At 34.7% G+C, this 15,877-nt stretch overlaps 1 protein-coding gene and 1 long non-coding RNA gene across 2 annotated transcripts; one reads left to right on the top strand and one right to left on the bottom strand.

Annotated features, from left to right (window-relative positions):
• Nucleotides 1–1,388: 1,388 nt before the first annotated feature.
• LOC109620745 (uncharacterized) lies at nt 1,389–15,858 on the bottom strand. Its single transcript, XR_002201407.3, has 3 exons — nt 15,684–15,858; nt 15,460–15,586; nt 1,389–1,635 (listed from the first exon to the last, which is right to left on the bottom strand). It is a non-coding gene; the product is annotated as an uncharacterized lncRNA (long non-coding RNA).
• Nucleotides 1,487–6,954, top strand: LOC105344451 (uncharacterized). The gene is made up of 6 exons (XM_011452237.4): nt 1,487–2,352; nt 2,485–2,666; nt 2,998–3,208; nt 3,307–3,623; nt 4,238–4,588; nt 4,689–6,954. The coding sequence occupies exons 1-6, from the start codon at nt 1,487–1,489 to the stop codon at nt 6,614–6,616; spliced, it is 3,855 nt and encodes a 1,284-aa protein (XP_011450539.3). The 3' UTR covers nt 6,617–6,954.
• Nucleotides 15,859–15,877: the final 19 nt, after the last annotated feature.

The raw sequence follows: 15,877 nt of genomic DNA, 5'->3' as shown, positions 1-15,877 counted from the left end.
ACACTCTGGAAAACAGACAAACTATTGTTATGTGTTGTTGTAGCAGATAATATGCTCTTTAACTCTGAGGGAGCAGTAATTATTTAGCAGAGACAAGTTAATTCATAAATATGTCCTTTGTGTGACAGTCCTTGGTGTAACAAGAACAAAAAATTACACCATAGACTATCACTGTTATCCCAGAGACTGTAATTTACATACTTTATTTTTTTTGGGAAAGATATGATGAAATTATTAAATGAATATATCACAATGTATCACATTTGTTAGTTTATGCTCATATATATTACATTTGGCGTAAACGATGTGTCGCAGAAATCAGTTCTTGAAAAATTTAGCGTGGATTTGAATTAACTTATTCATGAATGTGACTTTTCTTATACATATATGCATGGCATTAAGCGATGAACTTGATTAAGCGAAAGCCGCGTTCCGCCAAAAGCGCTATATATAGAAATCTCAGCTAAATGTAGTACATTAACAGTATAGGGAAGTAATTGAAAAAGGGCGGGTATTTTCAAAATACCCTTTACAAGAACCAAATTAAAATCAACTAGCATGATATTTATTTGTAGCTTCCTTATACTAGAACATGTATATGGTACATGCAGATCCAAAATTACTCGACCGAAAATGGTTGGGAAGGAAATTGAATAAAAAAAAACCTTCCAATTGCAAGTTTATTTTTATAATAGGCAGGCAACATGTTAAGCAAATAAAACGAATGGTTTTTAAGTAAAGCTATCCATACTAGTAAGAAGTCACAATTGGCAGTAAAGGTGCACCCAATTCTAAAATCAAATGCATTTAAAGAATTGGACATACGCATCTATAATTGGTATGGATGTAGAATTATATGATTTTTTTGTTTTGTTTTTTTTTTTAAATTGCATTTACAATATAGTTCGAAAAAGTTGGGTGGGAGATATTAAATTTAACAACCTAACAAGAATTTACATAAAAATAATTGAACATCTAAAGAACTAACAGAAAAAGTTCAATTTGTTAAATTCAAATCAAAGCAAGTGACAGTGGAGTTTAGATGTTTTGATTGTCTAAACTAAGACTTTTGAGGTCATGATGAAAGAAAATCTATATAGGAACAGTCTTAAATTAATATACCAAATTGGCTCAGAAAAACCACAAATTGGGGAAACTTTCAGATTTTCAGATTTCAGATGATTAAAGCTCTGTTGCAAAGAAACTGATTTTCTAACAATATCTAATGTGGATATGAAAATTTTCAGTATCATAAAAACAAAAGTCCACGTTTCTTCAGGACTTCCCTATAAACATAGTTTATAAGATTATTTTCTCTCTCCAATAACAATAACCTCGATAGATGTGTCAATAGGATATTTACTCTGACAAAACTAAAACAAAATACGTTTACGTTTGTGTGACTTATTTACTTTCTTTGAAGATTGTCCACATAGAAATTGACATTTGGTGAGAGAGTTCATGTATATATCACGTGTTACTAGAGATGGTTGATTCAGAGGACGACCAGTTTCATCCGGGGTACCGCTCCCTCCCAACAGTTCTTGATGGAAGTATTAGTTCATCCACGTCCAGTTCTGTGGCGCTCATGTTAGAAAAGAGGCGACATCAATCTCAGATGGGGTTTTCTGGAGTCTGGAAAACAGAGAACGTGCTTGACAATGAAGAAGAAAGGGAAGAGGAGGAAATTCAAAATGAGTTGTCACAATCGGGAAATGAATTTGACTTTGGATTTGAAAATGATATAATGAATTCGAATTCAATGACTTGGAGCAAGGAAAATGATCAGATCAATTTTGTTCATAGCTCAAACTGGTTGAGCAGATCTGAATATCATAGTGAAGCAGACGATACAGAATTACAAAGACTTGATCAGAATAATTTGTTGCTAAACACTAATCTAAAACCAGGAAATATTTCAATGGAAACTGATGGCATGACACTTCATAACACGGAAGGTTCACAGAAAATTTCTTTGGATTATAAATATCACAGTTTAGAGGATAGCAATGTAGGCTGTGAAAATCCTTCCGCCTTTCTTAATTCAGATATAGCAGAAAACGTTGCTAATTCCAGAACGAAAACGTTAGAAGTCTCCACCCATTATTCTTCGAACCATCAGAGCAATATAAGTGAATATAAAGAAAGTGTATGTATAAACAATCGGCTGGGCAATAAAAAACATTTTGAAATCATCAACATGTCTGAAGCAGCGGACACAGTTGACAGAACAATGAAGGGCGATAAACCTGTAGAGATGCAGGACAAAACAGACGAGAGCAAAACAACTAATGCAAAACAACACGAAGTTGTCAGTAAAAAGTCGTCGGTGAACAAATGCAATGAAGAAAGGTTTGATTTTAAATTTGCACATTACATACAAACATTAATTTTGATCTTCATTTGATATGGATAAGCAATATTTAATGCTCATATTATTAAACTCTTGAGTGCGTGTTTACGCTATTTTTCTCTATAATGCAGAGTTTCTGGTTTTGAGGAAACAAAACAAGAACAAACCAGCGAGAGTAACTGTACATCTGGCATCACAAACAGCTGGCAACGCAATCAGTGTTATCAAGATAATAACACAAACACAAATCGGTCAAACTATGGTTCAACTTACAACCAAAACACGCGTTATCCCAAAAATAAAACAAAGAAAGGTAAGTTAATCGTTTTTTACTTGAACCAATACATCGAAGTGTTCACTTTATCAGTATATAATGTGGAGAAAAGACATTACCTTTGAAATCGATATTTTTTTTTACGAAACGTGTAAATCTCTTTGTAAGTTCTCATGTGAATTTGAATGAATACATGTATGTGAAATATAATAAATCAATTTGTTTGTTAGAAAGAAAACAATAGATTTTTTAAATATACATTCTGTATTGTATTCAACACTTGATAATTTATACACGTTACTGACGGCCGGTGTTTCGCTAAGAATACATCCTCTTTCTGTACTGAGACCTTGTCTTGTATTTATTCTAGCCCCGTATTATTTCCCTGGATGGAGTCCGTTCTCCACCACCTTCTTTACCTATCATACCCGGATTCTGGAGGAGTTTGCTAGGGACAATGACTTCGAAGTGTTCGATGTACCCGCTGACGGCAATTGTATGTTTTGCTCTGTGGAAGACCAGTTGCGGATTAACGCCCAATTCGGCGAAACTGCCAAATCTCTCAGAGAACGTGCCGTGCGGTATTGTGTTCAATAATTTTGTCACACGTGAACCATATTTTCCTAAGCAGCATGTCTTTTTAATGCATATTACCACAGTAATATATATTCTGTTACAGGTATCTACGTATGAACCCTATACAGAAGAACGGGGTCCATTTTAAGGACTTCCTGTCTAGTAAAGAAACATGGGAGAGCTACCTGACCCGAATGGAGAGGAATTCCACATGGGGTGACCATCTGACGCTCCAAGCTCTGAGTGAAGTTACAAGGAATACCATTGTAGTGTTAAATCTTTCTCAGGAGGATATTCGTCGAACAGAAATTGTCCCAAGTGATCCGGATAAATCACATGCGTCATTATTTCTCGGTCATATTGGTGAATACCATTATCTTAGTCTGAGGCCCAAAAACTGGGAGAGGATATGGCCAGGACGTAAGATTTTTGCAATAATATTACGTGATAAGTTTTATGAAGAATGTTAACACCTTTACTTTACAATAACTGGACTGCATTTAGTACCTATTCATGTTCTTACATTTGATTTGGGAGAGGTTAGCCTAAATTTAAGTAAAGGGGGGAGGTGTCAGAAAATACAACTCTCTTAGTAATTTGGGATGATATGTCTTACAAACTGATTAAATTGAAAGAACTATTTGCAGTATGAATTTCAACTAACAGGTGATAACCCAAACACCAGTGTCGGAATATCAAATGCTAAAATCAGTTATCGAAAATTCGGACAAAGAATAAAAACATCGGAAACGATCTTAGATTTGTGATAGAGTGGGGGGGGGGGGGGGGGGGGTTACACAAAAATCATTAACTCCACCGTACCTAAACATCCTTATCTCTATGGGTATACTCTCGAGGCTTCTACATTTGTTAACACACTTCTTGAAACACCTTTAACCGATTCAGAAGGTGGTATAAAAAATTGTTTAAATGTACATTTTCAAAATGTGGGGAAACTGATTCTTAGTCATTCTGAATGATTTTGTAATGAATATTGCTATCATCACAATGATTTTTTTTATATTCGTTGATAGTTGCACAACTTTATAAAGAAAAAATGAGCTGTCATCAAATTCTGAGCAAATATATAGAGTCAAAGCTAGACTTATTGGAACTTAGAAAAAAAATAGCGGACTATGAAAAAGTAGTGACGGAGAACAAAAAAGTCATATCTTTCCTAACTAACCAAGGTGAAGTGAATAAAACGGATTCCTGCGTGGCCGATCATGAGGTTGAGGTCAGGGTACCACATACACCCACAAAGCCCGAGAGCTGGGAGGAGGAAGAAGGTTTCCTAACTGAAAAATTGGCAAAAGTTCATAAACTTAAAGATGAAATTCCCATGTGCTTCAAATACAGAGGTTGGATTACAAACCAAGAAGAAGGTTTGGAAAAAGTTTTATTGATGATTTGCAAGTTGACAATGCATGCCTCAAAATATATGGTCATTTCTCAACAATGAGAACTTTCAATGTTTGATTTCAGAGTCTCTCTCTCGGTTGGCTGCAGATCCACTGTATACAGATCCGGACTCGGGAGTTCCCACTCCTCATCTGTCTTTCATATTACAGTGCTGGATTCAAAGCAGTATACAACTTCCTGTCCCTCAGGTCCTTGGGATTACAACTGTCCCAAAAAATTGCGTGGTCGAGTACGCTGGGAGTGCTTGTGATGAGAGCAATGCTGTTATTATCACCCAAACAGATGGAATGTCTACTAACGTCACAACTTCAAACACTCCGATGAAGATTATATGTCGGTCAGATATTGTTGTTCAGTTTAAAGCAAACGAAGAGAAAAAAGAAAATGAAATCTTTGTGGATGAAAGTCAAACTCATCCTGGCTATTGTAGACTTCGGCCGAGCGTCGAAAATAATGTTTTTTGGGGAAGCCAACTCTTCTTCCTGGAAAATAACTGCTTTATCAGAGAGAGTAATTTTGCTGAGGTGGGTATATTGCGTGAATACAAAGGTTTTCAAAGTCATGAATGGATTCCGTCGAAAACTGACTGGGTGTCTCGCGCTCGCCCATCCGGGTGGCCGTCTGAAGAACTGAAAGAAAAAATACAGAAAGCAGGTGTACTCTTTGTACAGCGTTCTCATGCATCAAGCCAATTGCAATCTGTTGAGTGGCAAATGATTTTTCCGAGAGCTGAAAAAGAAATATTTCTGAGCGTTTTGTCTTCTAATCAGAAGAACTGCTACAACATTTTTAAAGTACTGGTTGATCATCAAACGTCGTTATGCCAGGCATATCTCGCTCCGACACATCTAAAGGCGGTGTTTCTTCGCGCTATGGAGGTCATTCCTTTAAACAGCTGGGACAAGAACGTGGGAGGATGTGTTCTTTATCTGATAAATTTGCTGTCTCGTTTCCTAGAGAGCGAAACTATCCCACATTATTTCATATCCGAGAATAACATTATTGACCACATTCCCTCAAAAGCAATCCAGGAATTGAAACTACAAGTGAATGCCATAAAACACTTCCCTATCGAAGTCATACAGTTTGGTATCGAGAGACATAAGCTCTGCGATAGCTTTCTTGCAAACGTTATTGCAGATATTGATAGATATAATACAACTCAAGGTATATCTTGGACAGTCCAACACATTTTTGTTTATACTTTAAATAGGTGGGCCAAATCTGATGGTGAAGTTTTTAACTTCAACAAAGCTTTCGACAAAATTCTCAGAGCATATGGAATTTATCAGGATATGCTTGCAATCACCAACGACACAGACGGTCAAACATTTGAGGAATTCGCGTTGTCTGCCCTGGACATTTGGTCAGACGTGAAAAGATTCAAAATGATTAAGATGATCGAAGAAAAATGCAACACAAAGTTGAGTACAGAGAGCCAAACAGAAAGCACTGTTTCTGTTAAAAGTCTTTTAGGAAACGAAATTGAATCAGACTTTTGCGATATGCCGATTCCCACATATGCTGATGGGAACAAAGGAGACCAAGCTAAATTGTTGGAAGAAATCGCAGTAGTTAGCTATTTCTTGAAGAACAACGAGGAGGCCTTAGCTTTCATTAAAGAATCTATTTTATTACTCAAGAAGGCTTTGTTAGAAGACATTTTGGATGTGAGTGAAGTGGAAGATGTTGTCCTTAAAAGGGAGATAGGCCAGAAAAATGTTAAACTAACGACGAAATGGAACAATCAACTTGCATCGTGTTACGAAAAACTAAGTACTTGCTGTGTGGTCGCACAGAGGCAGGACGTGATGCTAGAGTATATGCCTGAAATAGAGTCGCTGGCAGAGCGTCTTCCAAGTATGGTGGATTTTGTCGACAAAACATGGAATATTCTTGGTCAAGCAGAAAAAGGGAAGCAATTCAAGAAAGAACATAGTGGATTCCAGAAAAATTACTGGAATCAAAACGATTACAATGAATTAGATTAAAATTCTGAAATCTTTAAAACGGAAACACAAGTTATTTTTAACGCATCGTGGGTGCTAAAGTTTGCTACAGGAAGAAGAATGCATCGATGGATCCTGTTATTAAATTTAGTTCCTAATACACTTTAAGGAGATTTTCAAATAAATTTTGACGGTTTACTCCTGACTTTCTTTCCTGTCAAAAATGGAAATATTTGGTGTAAAAGAAAAGTGGAAGATGTTCATTAAGACATCTTTCTTTACTGGTGATTTTGAAGCAAACTGATATAATGATTGAGCTTTTGTAGATAAAAATTGTATGTATTTAAGACTTGTGATTTTTATTAAACTATTTTTCTTTGTTTCTTGATGTATTATATAGCCAATGTCAACATAGTTCTTATGGGAAGTAACAATTTCATATGCACAAAAGTATATGTTTATCAAAAGACTAAGCAATTAATAAGATATACAATAGAATGAGGAAAAAACTAAAGGGTAAAAACTAAAGGGTAAAAAACTAAGTGATACAAGTTGATAAAAAAACTAAGTGATACAAGTTGACATCAGTCATGTGACATGCGCGGATCCAGAAATTTGAATTATCAAGCGGTGTGTGGGTCCGGACCCCCTCTAGATCCGCACGTGTGATATACTTATAATAAGATGACCACTGTCGAAGTGGCATATTTACATGAGCTGAAAGTCAAAATGAGCTTTCCTGATAAAAAAATAAATCCTGGCCTCTGTATGGTTGATGATTTTCTGCGGAATTGTTCTTTTCCCGAAACCACTTCGACATTTATTTCAACCAAACTTGGAAGAAAGCATCCTTGGCTTTCAAGTATGTTCATACCAAAAATGGTTTTAAAAAAATGAATAAATATATAAATAAAATATGATGGGTTTTTAAAGATATTTTTCAAAAACTAGATCCAATTAGACAATACATGTAATATTAAAAGGTTTACAAAATAAAACCTTCATATATATATATATATATATATATATATATATATATATATATATATATAAACACACACAATTATTAAAGTTTTGATATACTCGAATGTTAAAGAGTGTTTAAAGGACATAAAAATGAATTAATTTTATTTCATTGTTATTAAAGAGTTACAGTCTGATGCAGTGTATTTTTTAACAAAGATTATAGTTAGAACAATTTATCTCTGAGAAACTGAAGCTTATAAGATAAATGTCGCGTCAAATTAAAAATTGTCCATTCTTTACAACTTTAATGTGGAAAGGGGAATAACTCTATCTTAAAGAACAAATATATAATAACGCCTCCGGATGTTCCACTGAAATTCATACTTTTAAAATCAAAATGAAGCTCGCTAGAATAAAGTGTGTATAAAAGTTTTATACATGATTTAAAGAGATTTGAAATGGTCTAAGATTTAAGCTCAATATTTTCAAATTCTATTTTTAAGGATCCTCGGCACCCCAAGATTTCTACTTCTTATGACAGTACGTCACAAGATGGCGATTTAAACGCATTGTGAAAGGTTTGTGTCGGCCATAAGTGGTGTTTCTCTGTGGTGCAATTTGGTGTACCTTAGACCTACACATGTAACAATCCGCAGGTCCCGAGCTCGAATACTGCAGTGTCTTTTATTTTTCATGATGAGCAGTAAACTTATAAATTAAAATGTTGACCCCCCCCCCCCACCCAAAGATAGAAATTGTTTGGTCATTTTCAAGCCGAACACATGCTAAAAGCCCATATCTTTAAGTAATTGAAAATAATGGGCTCTTATGGAGAACTTTTCTCGTTTCGTGGAGGACCCTTAAAGTATAAAATGGTTAGAATGGTTACTATTTACTTAAATTTAAAAGTCAAATGTCGAGTTACAATTAAAGGTACAGAGTTTAAAATTCTTTGTTTGATATATTTGTAAGCAGCTCGTGTCTGTTATTGTTTACACACATTATGTATGTGTTTTTATTTGTTTTGTTTTTTGCTTAAGTTTCAATCAAATGTTGCTTATTTGTCAATAATATTATTAATGAACACATTGTATCAGCTCATTTTGTTTTCCACGAGTCATTTTGTCAAAGAAATGGTAATTTCTTTACATTATTTGTAAAAAAAAAAAAATATAAGACTCGAGCTTTGCTTACATAACAATAAATTCTTACCTCTGTATCTAACTTTTAACTTGATTTCTATAACATTCAAATTTTGGTCAACCATTCAAAATGCACAAGTTATCCATTTAATAAAAAAAATAGAGTCCACACATCTTTACACAAAGACACAACAGGCATTACATACGGTTTGTTTTGAATGGTGCGAATCCAATTTGTACAGATGAAAACTGAATCAAACTGATAATATCCATCTGTTAAATAATTTTAACCAGGAAGAAACCAGGTAAAACCTGGTAAAATACTATTTCACGAATTAAAATGTTACCAGTAAGTTAACATGAAATAACGTATACATTGTATTTAGATATGCTTGTGCAGTTTTAAGAAGCTTTTACACCGATCCCCTTATATCTCGATCTGCTTTCTTGTTCATTTTTAAAACAAAAGTAGTTAAATTGAATGGATAAACTAGTTTGTAAATTAAGAACGAAAAAGAAAAACAATAATGTTTGGTCATATATTTCACTTTCTGTTTTAATATATTTTTTACCCCACCGATGCTAATGCACCTCCTGCTATTCATGTATGTTTAGGAACTGAAAAAAATAAACAGGGTCGGGTAACGCTAATACATCCAATATTGTTTTTTCCTTACTGTAATTTATGTTGTCATGGTAACCTTTCAATAATAAATTTGCCTTTACACTAATGATTAACACCCTGTTTACCTAGCCAAAACACGGTATAAATTCAGTAACCAACGAAGCACCTGTTAAATTCAATAATATCGGATACGTCATTAAAAGTAATTTAGCCCCATAATTTAATGAAACATCCCCCCTCCCCATCGAACTCTCACTTTATCAGTATGCTTTGGCAGTAGGGAGTATGTGAAACTTAGCCTACTTTGCCTTGGATGATGTCTTTAGATGGGAAGGATATATACCTGACGTCAACAATACAGAAACGTATCGTATGAATGCATCAGTATTTTCGATATTCTTTCATCTGTCATGACTCATATTAATTTATAAAACTTTTGTCTCACAGTTTTGTTAGAATTAGCCAATTTTCATCGAGAATTTCGTGAAACCTGAACTAGCCGTACATGTATATGACCAAAGAAATCGGAGCGGTCTTCAGAATAAGTTCCAAGAATTATTACAGTGATTACCAGGTACTGTGCCGTTGGTATAATCGATGATAATTTGTTTACCATCAGCAATCGGCAATCTGGATGTCCATTGATTTCCGTCCTCATGACAATTGATAACCCCCCCGGGACCGAAGATTGCCCCCGAATTATCTGTAGGTCCCGCATTGATGATGGAATGATTGCCATGGAGACAGCCATATATTTACCTATAGCGTACTTGTACATCTGTCGATATATACTCTGTATTGCATTAATACTAATTTTGCTTTTGTATCTTTCATCAGTGTGTTGCAAACACCATACGCTTCGGGAGTTTCGGAGAACTGTCATTGACGAGATGGCGTTAAACTTTTATTCTAATATAGAAATTATTATTCTAGATTGATGAAATATACAATGCTCCATTATAGTAAGATAAATATGACAATGTTCTTATAATATAAATTTCTCACCGAATCAACTTTAGGGAAATTTTAGTTGTGATAATTTGTAAATATTTCAGATTAATAATTTTTCATATGGATCAACGCAATTCGTATGGAAAATTTATCCGGGGAGGGGGGTTAGGGACAGTAAATTTTCAATAATTTTTACTATGTAAGTTTAAGAAATTTTAATTTTCCCGACTTCTAGATCCGAGCATGCTCTGTTATCTCCATCTGTGTCAAAGAATATCAACTTTGTTTAAAAAAAAGAAAAAAGAAAAGAAAGACAGTATTTGATGTCATCATTCTATCATCTGTGCCGGTTTCGATGATCGTTCAACGCTCTATGTTGATCAATTTTTTAATCATTTATTATTGTAAAAAAAACTCGGTAGGAGAGCAAATATTGTAGATTGGTGTACATACAAATATATGTGTATAACTAGGCACACCAACGAGCGCTTGGGGCTGTATATGTGATCGTTATCTTGATACAAGATGGTTCGTACTCTCCAGGAACACCAACAAAATCTCCAGGACCGAACAAGTTCAGGTCCGAACTAGGGCTTTTCTTCTACCGGGGTCGTAACTAGATATAACAGATGATGAACGTATCATGAATGCTGGGTCCTGAGATAGAGTCATTGCGATATATCTCTACAGACAAATAATACATGTAGGTTTATGTCAATTTGTTTTTTAACAGACTCTATTCTCTCGTGTGCTCTTGAGAGTATTTTTTAAAAATCTTTAAAATGAAAACAGTAGTCTTTCTGTGCAACGATGTCATCAGACTATCAGTAACCCAGCAATGTTTCTTTAGCTCAGTAGAGATGACACAAAACAAGTTAAACAGGCACGTATCATCGGGAAAAAGGGGGGGGGGGGGCAGAGGACATGCCTCCCCTCCCCCGACTTTTTCTTTCTTAAATTTATCTGTATATAGAAAATTGCAATTCATAGGAGCTGCCTCCCCCTCCTTCACTTGTTTAGAAGTACATGATACGGTAAATTAACAAAATTACTATAAAATATTAGGTAGAATGCACAACAATAACCCCCCCCCCCCCACCCCCAACCGAGGAATTAGAATTTTTTTTTATATACTTGTCTGCAACCCCCCCCCCCCCCCCCCCCGCCTTTCAAAATATATGCTTAGCGCTGAGAAAAAACTACAGAAATATTTAATGAATACAAAGGATGAATATTCATCAATTAAATATAGGTTCCAATGAGTGTGATATTTAAAATTAGTCGTAAAATGAAAATAGAGTGAGGTAGCAGTTAAATGCAATACTGAGTTACATAAAGTTTCAGATTATATCTATCTACATCAGTCGACGTCTCCGGAAGTCGTCCGGGTCTGTATGACTTTATGTACATATTTGAAACATTTCTGAAACTCAAATATCATAGTAAAGCTAGTGAATGTTGGCTCATATTGATCACATAATAATGATATCATTTATCATTAACTTTCTAAACATCAATATTTTATTCATTAATACGTACTGCATGCATCATGAAAAAAACCCTTTAAATTATGAAATTGAAGCAGAGTCTTCTTCTGGGCAATTCGCTTTTATCTTCGCTAGCCAAGGGTTTCCGATGAGAAGCGTAGTGTATCGGAAACCCTTGGCTAGCGAAGATGCTTCGCTTTGTACCGCGGGCAGTAGGCGTTACGTTTTTCAAAATAAACGTTTTCTTGACAACAGAAGTCATATAAAGGACAAAATAAAATTATTAAGAACAATGTCCGATTTATCAAATATTCCCGCATAAGTTGGCTAGAAATGAACAATCCGGCGAACCGTTCTGACTATTACATAGAATGGAAACTCGTTGTTTGTCAGCTTATAATTCCTGTCCGTTTATGAATAACCTTAAAATGTGTCGCGAATTGATACACAACAAATCCTCACGCACGCTCAAAACATATGTTTCAATTGCAATCGGTAGCTAAAAAATTGTTGCGAGTTTCGTGATTTTTCTTTTACAGAAATAAAAGTTCAAGATATTGTCTATGATTGCGATTTTTTTTTCATTAAATTATAAACAGTCGTACTGCAATGGGGATATCAATTTCATGTACTTGCATTATTTTATCGGTCTTCTTTAAAAAAGTTTAAATGTACCGACATTTATTGGGGTAGGTGAGGGATGAACGCTATCGCGCGCACACACATACACACACACACAACACCATATAAATTCAGAAATTACGTCTACATTCGTTGGAACGTTAAAGTTATGTTTTATCATAATCGTTTTTCTTTCACGTAGATTTATTCATTGTATGCCTTATATGTAAGTGAATTTATCTTACCCTATATTGTACTGGAATATAAAAAAGAATTATAAACGTAAATCTTTTATAGATGAACTTTTTCATCACCACGTATGAGCCGGAATCTTTACCAATACATAAATGGATGGAAAGCTAAATAGAGCGAAAAACAAATCTGTCGGATAAGCATTAACAATTTGAGGCGGATATGCAAGCTGTTTCATAATAAAGGAGATACCGCTAATGTAAAAATTACTGAAAATACTGAAAATTTACCATATGGCGACAACGGGGCGAAAATTAGCTATGGAATAAAAAAGAGAAACAAGTTTCACATTAAGGACATTATAGTCACAGACATGTAAAGGCTCTCAGATAACCATCACTCATTTGGTGTAATTTCGGAATTTCTAGTCCGGATACAATTTATCTAATTTTTTTTTTTTTGGTGTGCGCTAAGCAGGCTTTGAAATAAGTGTACACTGCTAACTGTCTACTTTATAAGGTCATACAATGTGTGTGATGTCATCTTGACATCGTTATATTCAGTTACACTGCAGCTTACTTCAACGATGGCGGGTACTCCTAAACGTATTATATTTGCCGTGTATGATATTTGGCCTGAAATAAGTTTTTGAACAAATAGTATATTGCTGGACCGCTGGTTATGGAACACATTTCACAACAAACTTGACTTTTAAAACCCTCAAAATATCTCTTTAAAATATAGCTGATGATTTTTGTAGTTACTTTTTAGATCTCATTTCATACTTGAGTTGCATAACCACCGAAACGCCATGCTTTGCCAAAATCTTTAAACTTATTTCAACTTTTTAAATAAAGGTTTTACGAATCTCATATCAGACTTGACTTTAAAAACCATTATTTTTTGGAAACATTAAGATTCATCATAATCTTTTCACATTTTTTAAAATCAAACTTTGTTTACATGTATGTCTTGTTTATGTTTGTACAAATTTCATTTAAATGAAATCAACAAACATAAATGGGCAATTAAAACAAGGGGGCGGGTTATGATGACTTTAGATTAAATCGGTTTTACATTTCATTGTTTGCGACATTTATATCAGCGGCGTGAGTCGCCTTACAAAATATATCTCCATGAAAACAACCATTCCCACAGTACACGTATGTGTTTATCATGAAGGAAATCGGACAGCTTTACATGTAATCTGTCTACTTAAAATATTTTCAGAAACTTAAATTATACTTTAAAAAACATTTGCTTTTTTTTTTTAATATTTCTCTAGACCACATGTAGACAAAGTGGACCAGACCCCTGCAATACCTCTGATTGCTGAAAAAAATAGTTCTTGAAGGAAGCAAGCAAAACGGACACTTTCATATACTGCATACTTTGTATTATGCTGGGTCTTTTCATTCTTGACTCTCTTGTGTCAGATATGAATGTCTGTCTTTAATATTAAGAATTTGTAACCATAGTTAGCAGAAGCGGCCATGCATTAAAACCATATGATGCTAATCTAGAGAATCGGACTTAATTCAGCACCAACTTATAAGTTGTAACACAATTTCAAATTTTTCAACATCATTTCGCGAAACATCCTCCATTTTGGAAATTTTTAAGTTTCACTCACCACTTTTTAAAAAAAATCATCACCAAAATTCATTGCACAGAAGCATAAAAGAAAAGTCAAAAACTTGAAAGTTGCCCTACTTTTATGTAGGCCTGGATTTACATATATTCGGTTCTGATTTCGATCTAAAATTTTAGAATAAACCAGTTGTAGAAAATGGTTGCCAAGGAGAGGCGAGGCATCTTGGCGCAAGTTATTTACCATAGCAACCAAGCCCTTTACCTTGATGTATGTACAATGGGCTTCGTCTTCACTCACGAATCAATTCCTCTTAATCCAAGAGAAAAAGTCACAGTATCCTTTAAGTATGTGTCAAAATAAAACAACATTAACGAACAAACAAAAAGAATATACCTAGTGTTTTCATTCAAATTTTGGTTCAGATATCACTTTCAATCTTTATCATCTTGGGTCATTTTCGTATTTTTAATAAACCTTGATTATCAAACAACCGCTATTATTGACAAACAATAAACGAAATGGATGAAAGTCGTTTATTTATTTATCAATAACAAAGCAAAACGGATGCAGCCTATTTCAAAGGATCAAACGAGATACCGAGTAGCGCCACTCAGACTCCAGGGGAGAATTCGCTATCGATTTTTAGTGGTGACATGTTCTTCATTCAGTGAGAACACTGAAACATATGTGACCTCGATCTTCCATTGTCATTGGGGAGGAATTGATGATGGTGAAAATGGTTCATAATGGAAAAAGAATTCTGAATGCGCTATATAAACGGGAATGAACGAGAACCCTCAGTACGTGTATATCTTTAGGAAACCTATAAACGGAATTACTTACTGGTTAAAAAGGAAACTAAATATTTCATGAGATGAAAATCAGGTTTTAAAGGCGTATCGTTTCAGTGAATCGAATAAATGAAAAAAAAATCGCAGGTAAAATAAAATCCAGTTAGGATTTCAAAGGCGGTTATACTTGACTAATTCAATTGAAAATAGGCTTCATGTGTGGAAATTAACCCACAGGAAAGCAAGCCCATGCATAAAATGTCTCTTAATGGACGAATTAATACTTGGACGGGGTTAAAATCTTGTCACAATTTTCTGCTATTGTTACAGAGTTGAGCAGAGTCAATGCCTTATTTCACTTTATATATGCACAACATTTGTTTAAACGAATCATAGTAAAGCAAATAGAGAAAAAAATCTATATTTATATTACGTTGATTACCCCCCGACAAAGCGCGGGAAAAATCGATACAGCCACACACAATTTGCAATGAAAACCAGAATATGAATACTTACATACAGCACGATATAAAATTTAATCGCTGGTGGCTCTGTTTCAAAATGTATGAAATCCCCATGTTTTTCGTGCAGTCTGCTCCCACGATGTTCAGAGTAGCGTGCCGCGGTTGCCACTATAGATTCACTGAGATTAAATATTCAAGTATCAGTGAATTCTACAAGTGCCAAGATCTGCACGCTTTTAACCCCCAACAAGCAAATAGTCCAAATGCAATTCATACCTGAAAAATGTCAAAATAACGTTCCAAACTGTGCAAAATTAATCTCCATTTTTTTACAACAGGCAGATATCCCTTGGTTGAGCCGAGTCCCGCTTGGCGATAGCCATCACTGAGCAGAGAAATTGCTGTTAAAGTGCTTGCTAGTGATGCTAGGAACAATATGGCGGACTGTTGCCGTGTGATTCAATAATAAT

This window comes from Magallana gigas, chromosome 4 (assembly GCF_963853765.1).
Source record: "Magallana gigas chromosome 4, xbMagGiga1.1, whole genome shotgun sequence".
Classification (NCBI taxonomy): domain Eukaryota; kingdom Metazoa; phylum Mollusca; class Bivalvia; order Ostreida; family Ostreidae; genus Magallana; species Magallana gigas.
This window is presented reverse-complemented; position numbering and strand designations above follow the sequence as displayed.

Bases quoted from the DNA above. Each gene is read 5' to 3' on its own strand.
- LOC105344451 (XM_011452237.4), top strand. From the start codon at position 1,487: ATGGTTGATTCAGAGGACGACCAGTTTCATCCGGGGTACCGCTCCCTC. The intron at 3,209-3,306 runs GTATTGTGTTCA...ATTCTGTTACAG, and splicing joins CTCAGAGAACGTGCCGTGCG to GTATCTACGTATGAACCCTA. The intron at 3,624-4,237 runs GTAAGATTTTTG...ATTCGTTGATAG, and splicing joins GGAGAGGATATGGCCAGGAC to TTGCACAACTTTATAAAGAA.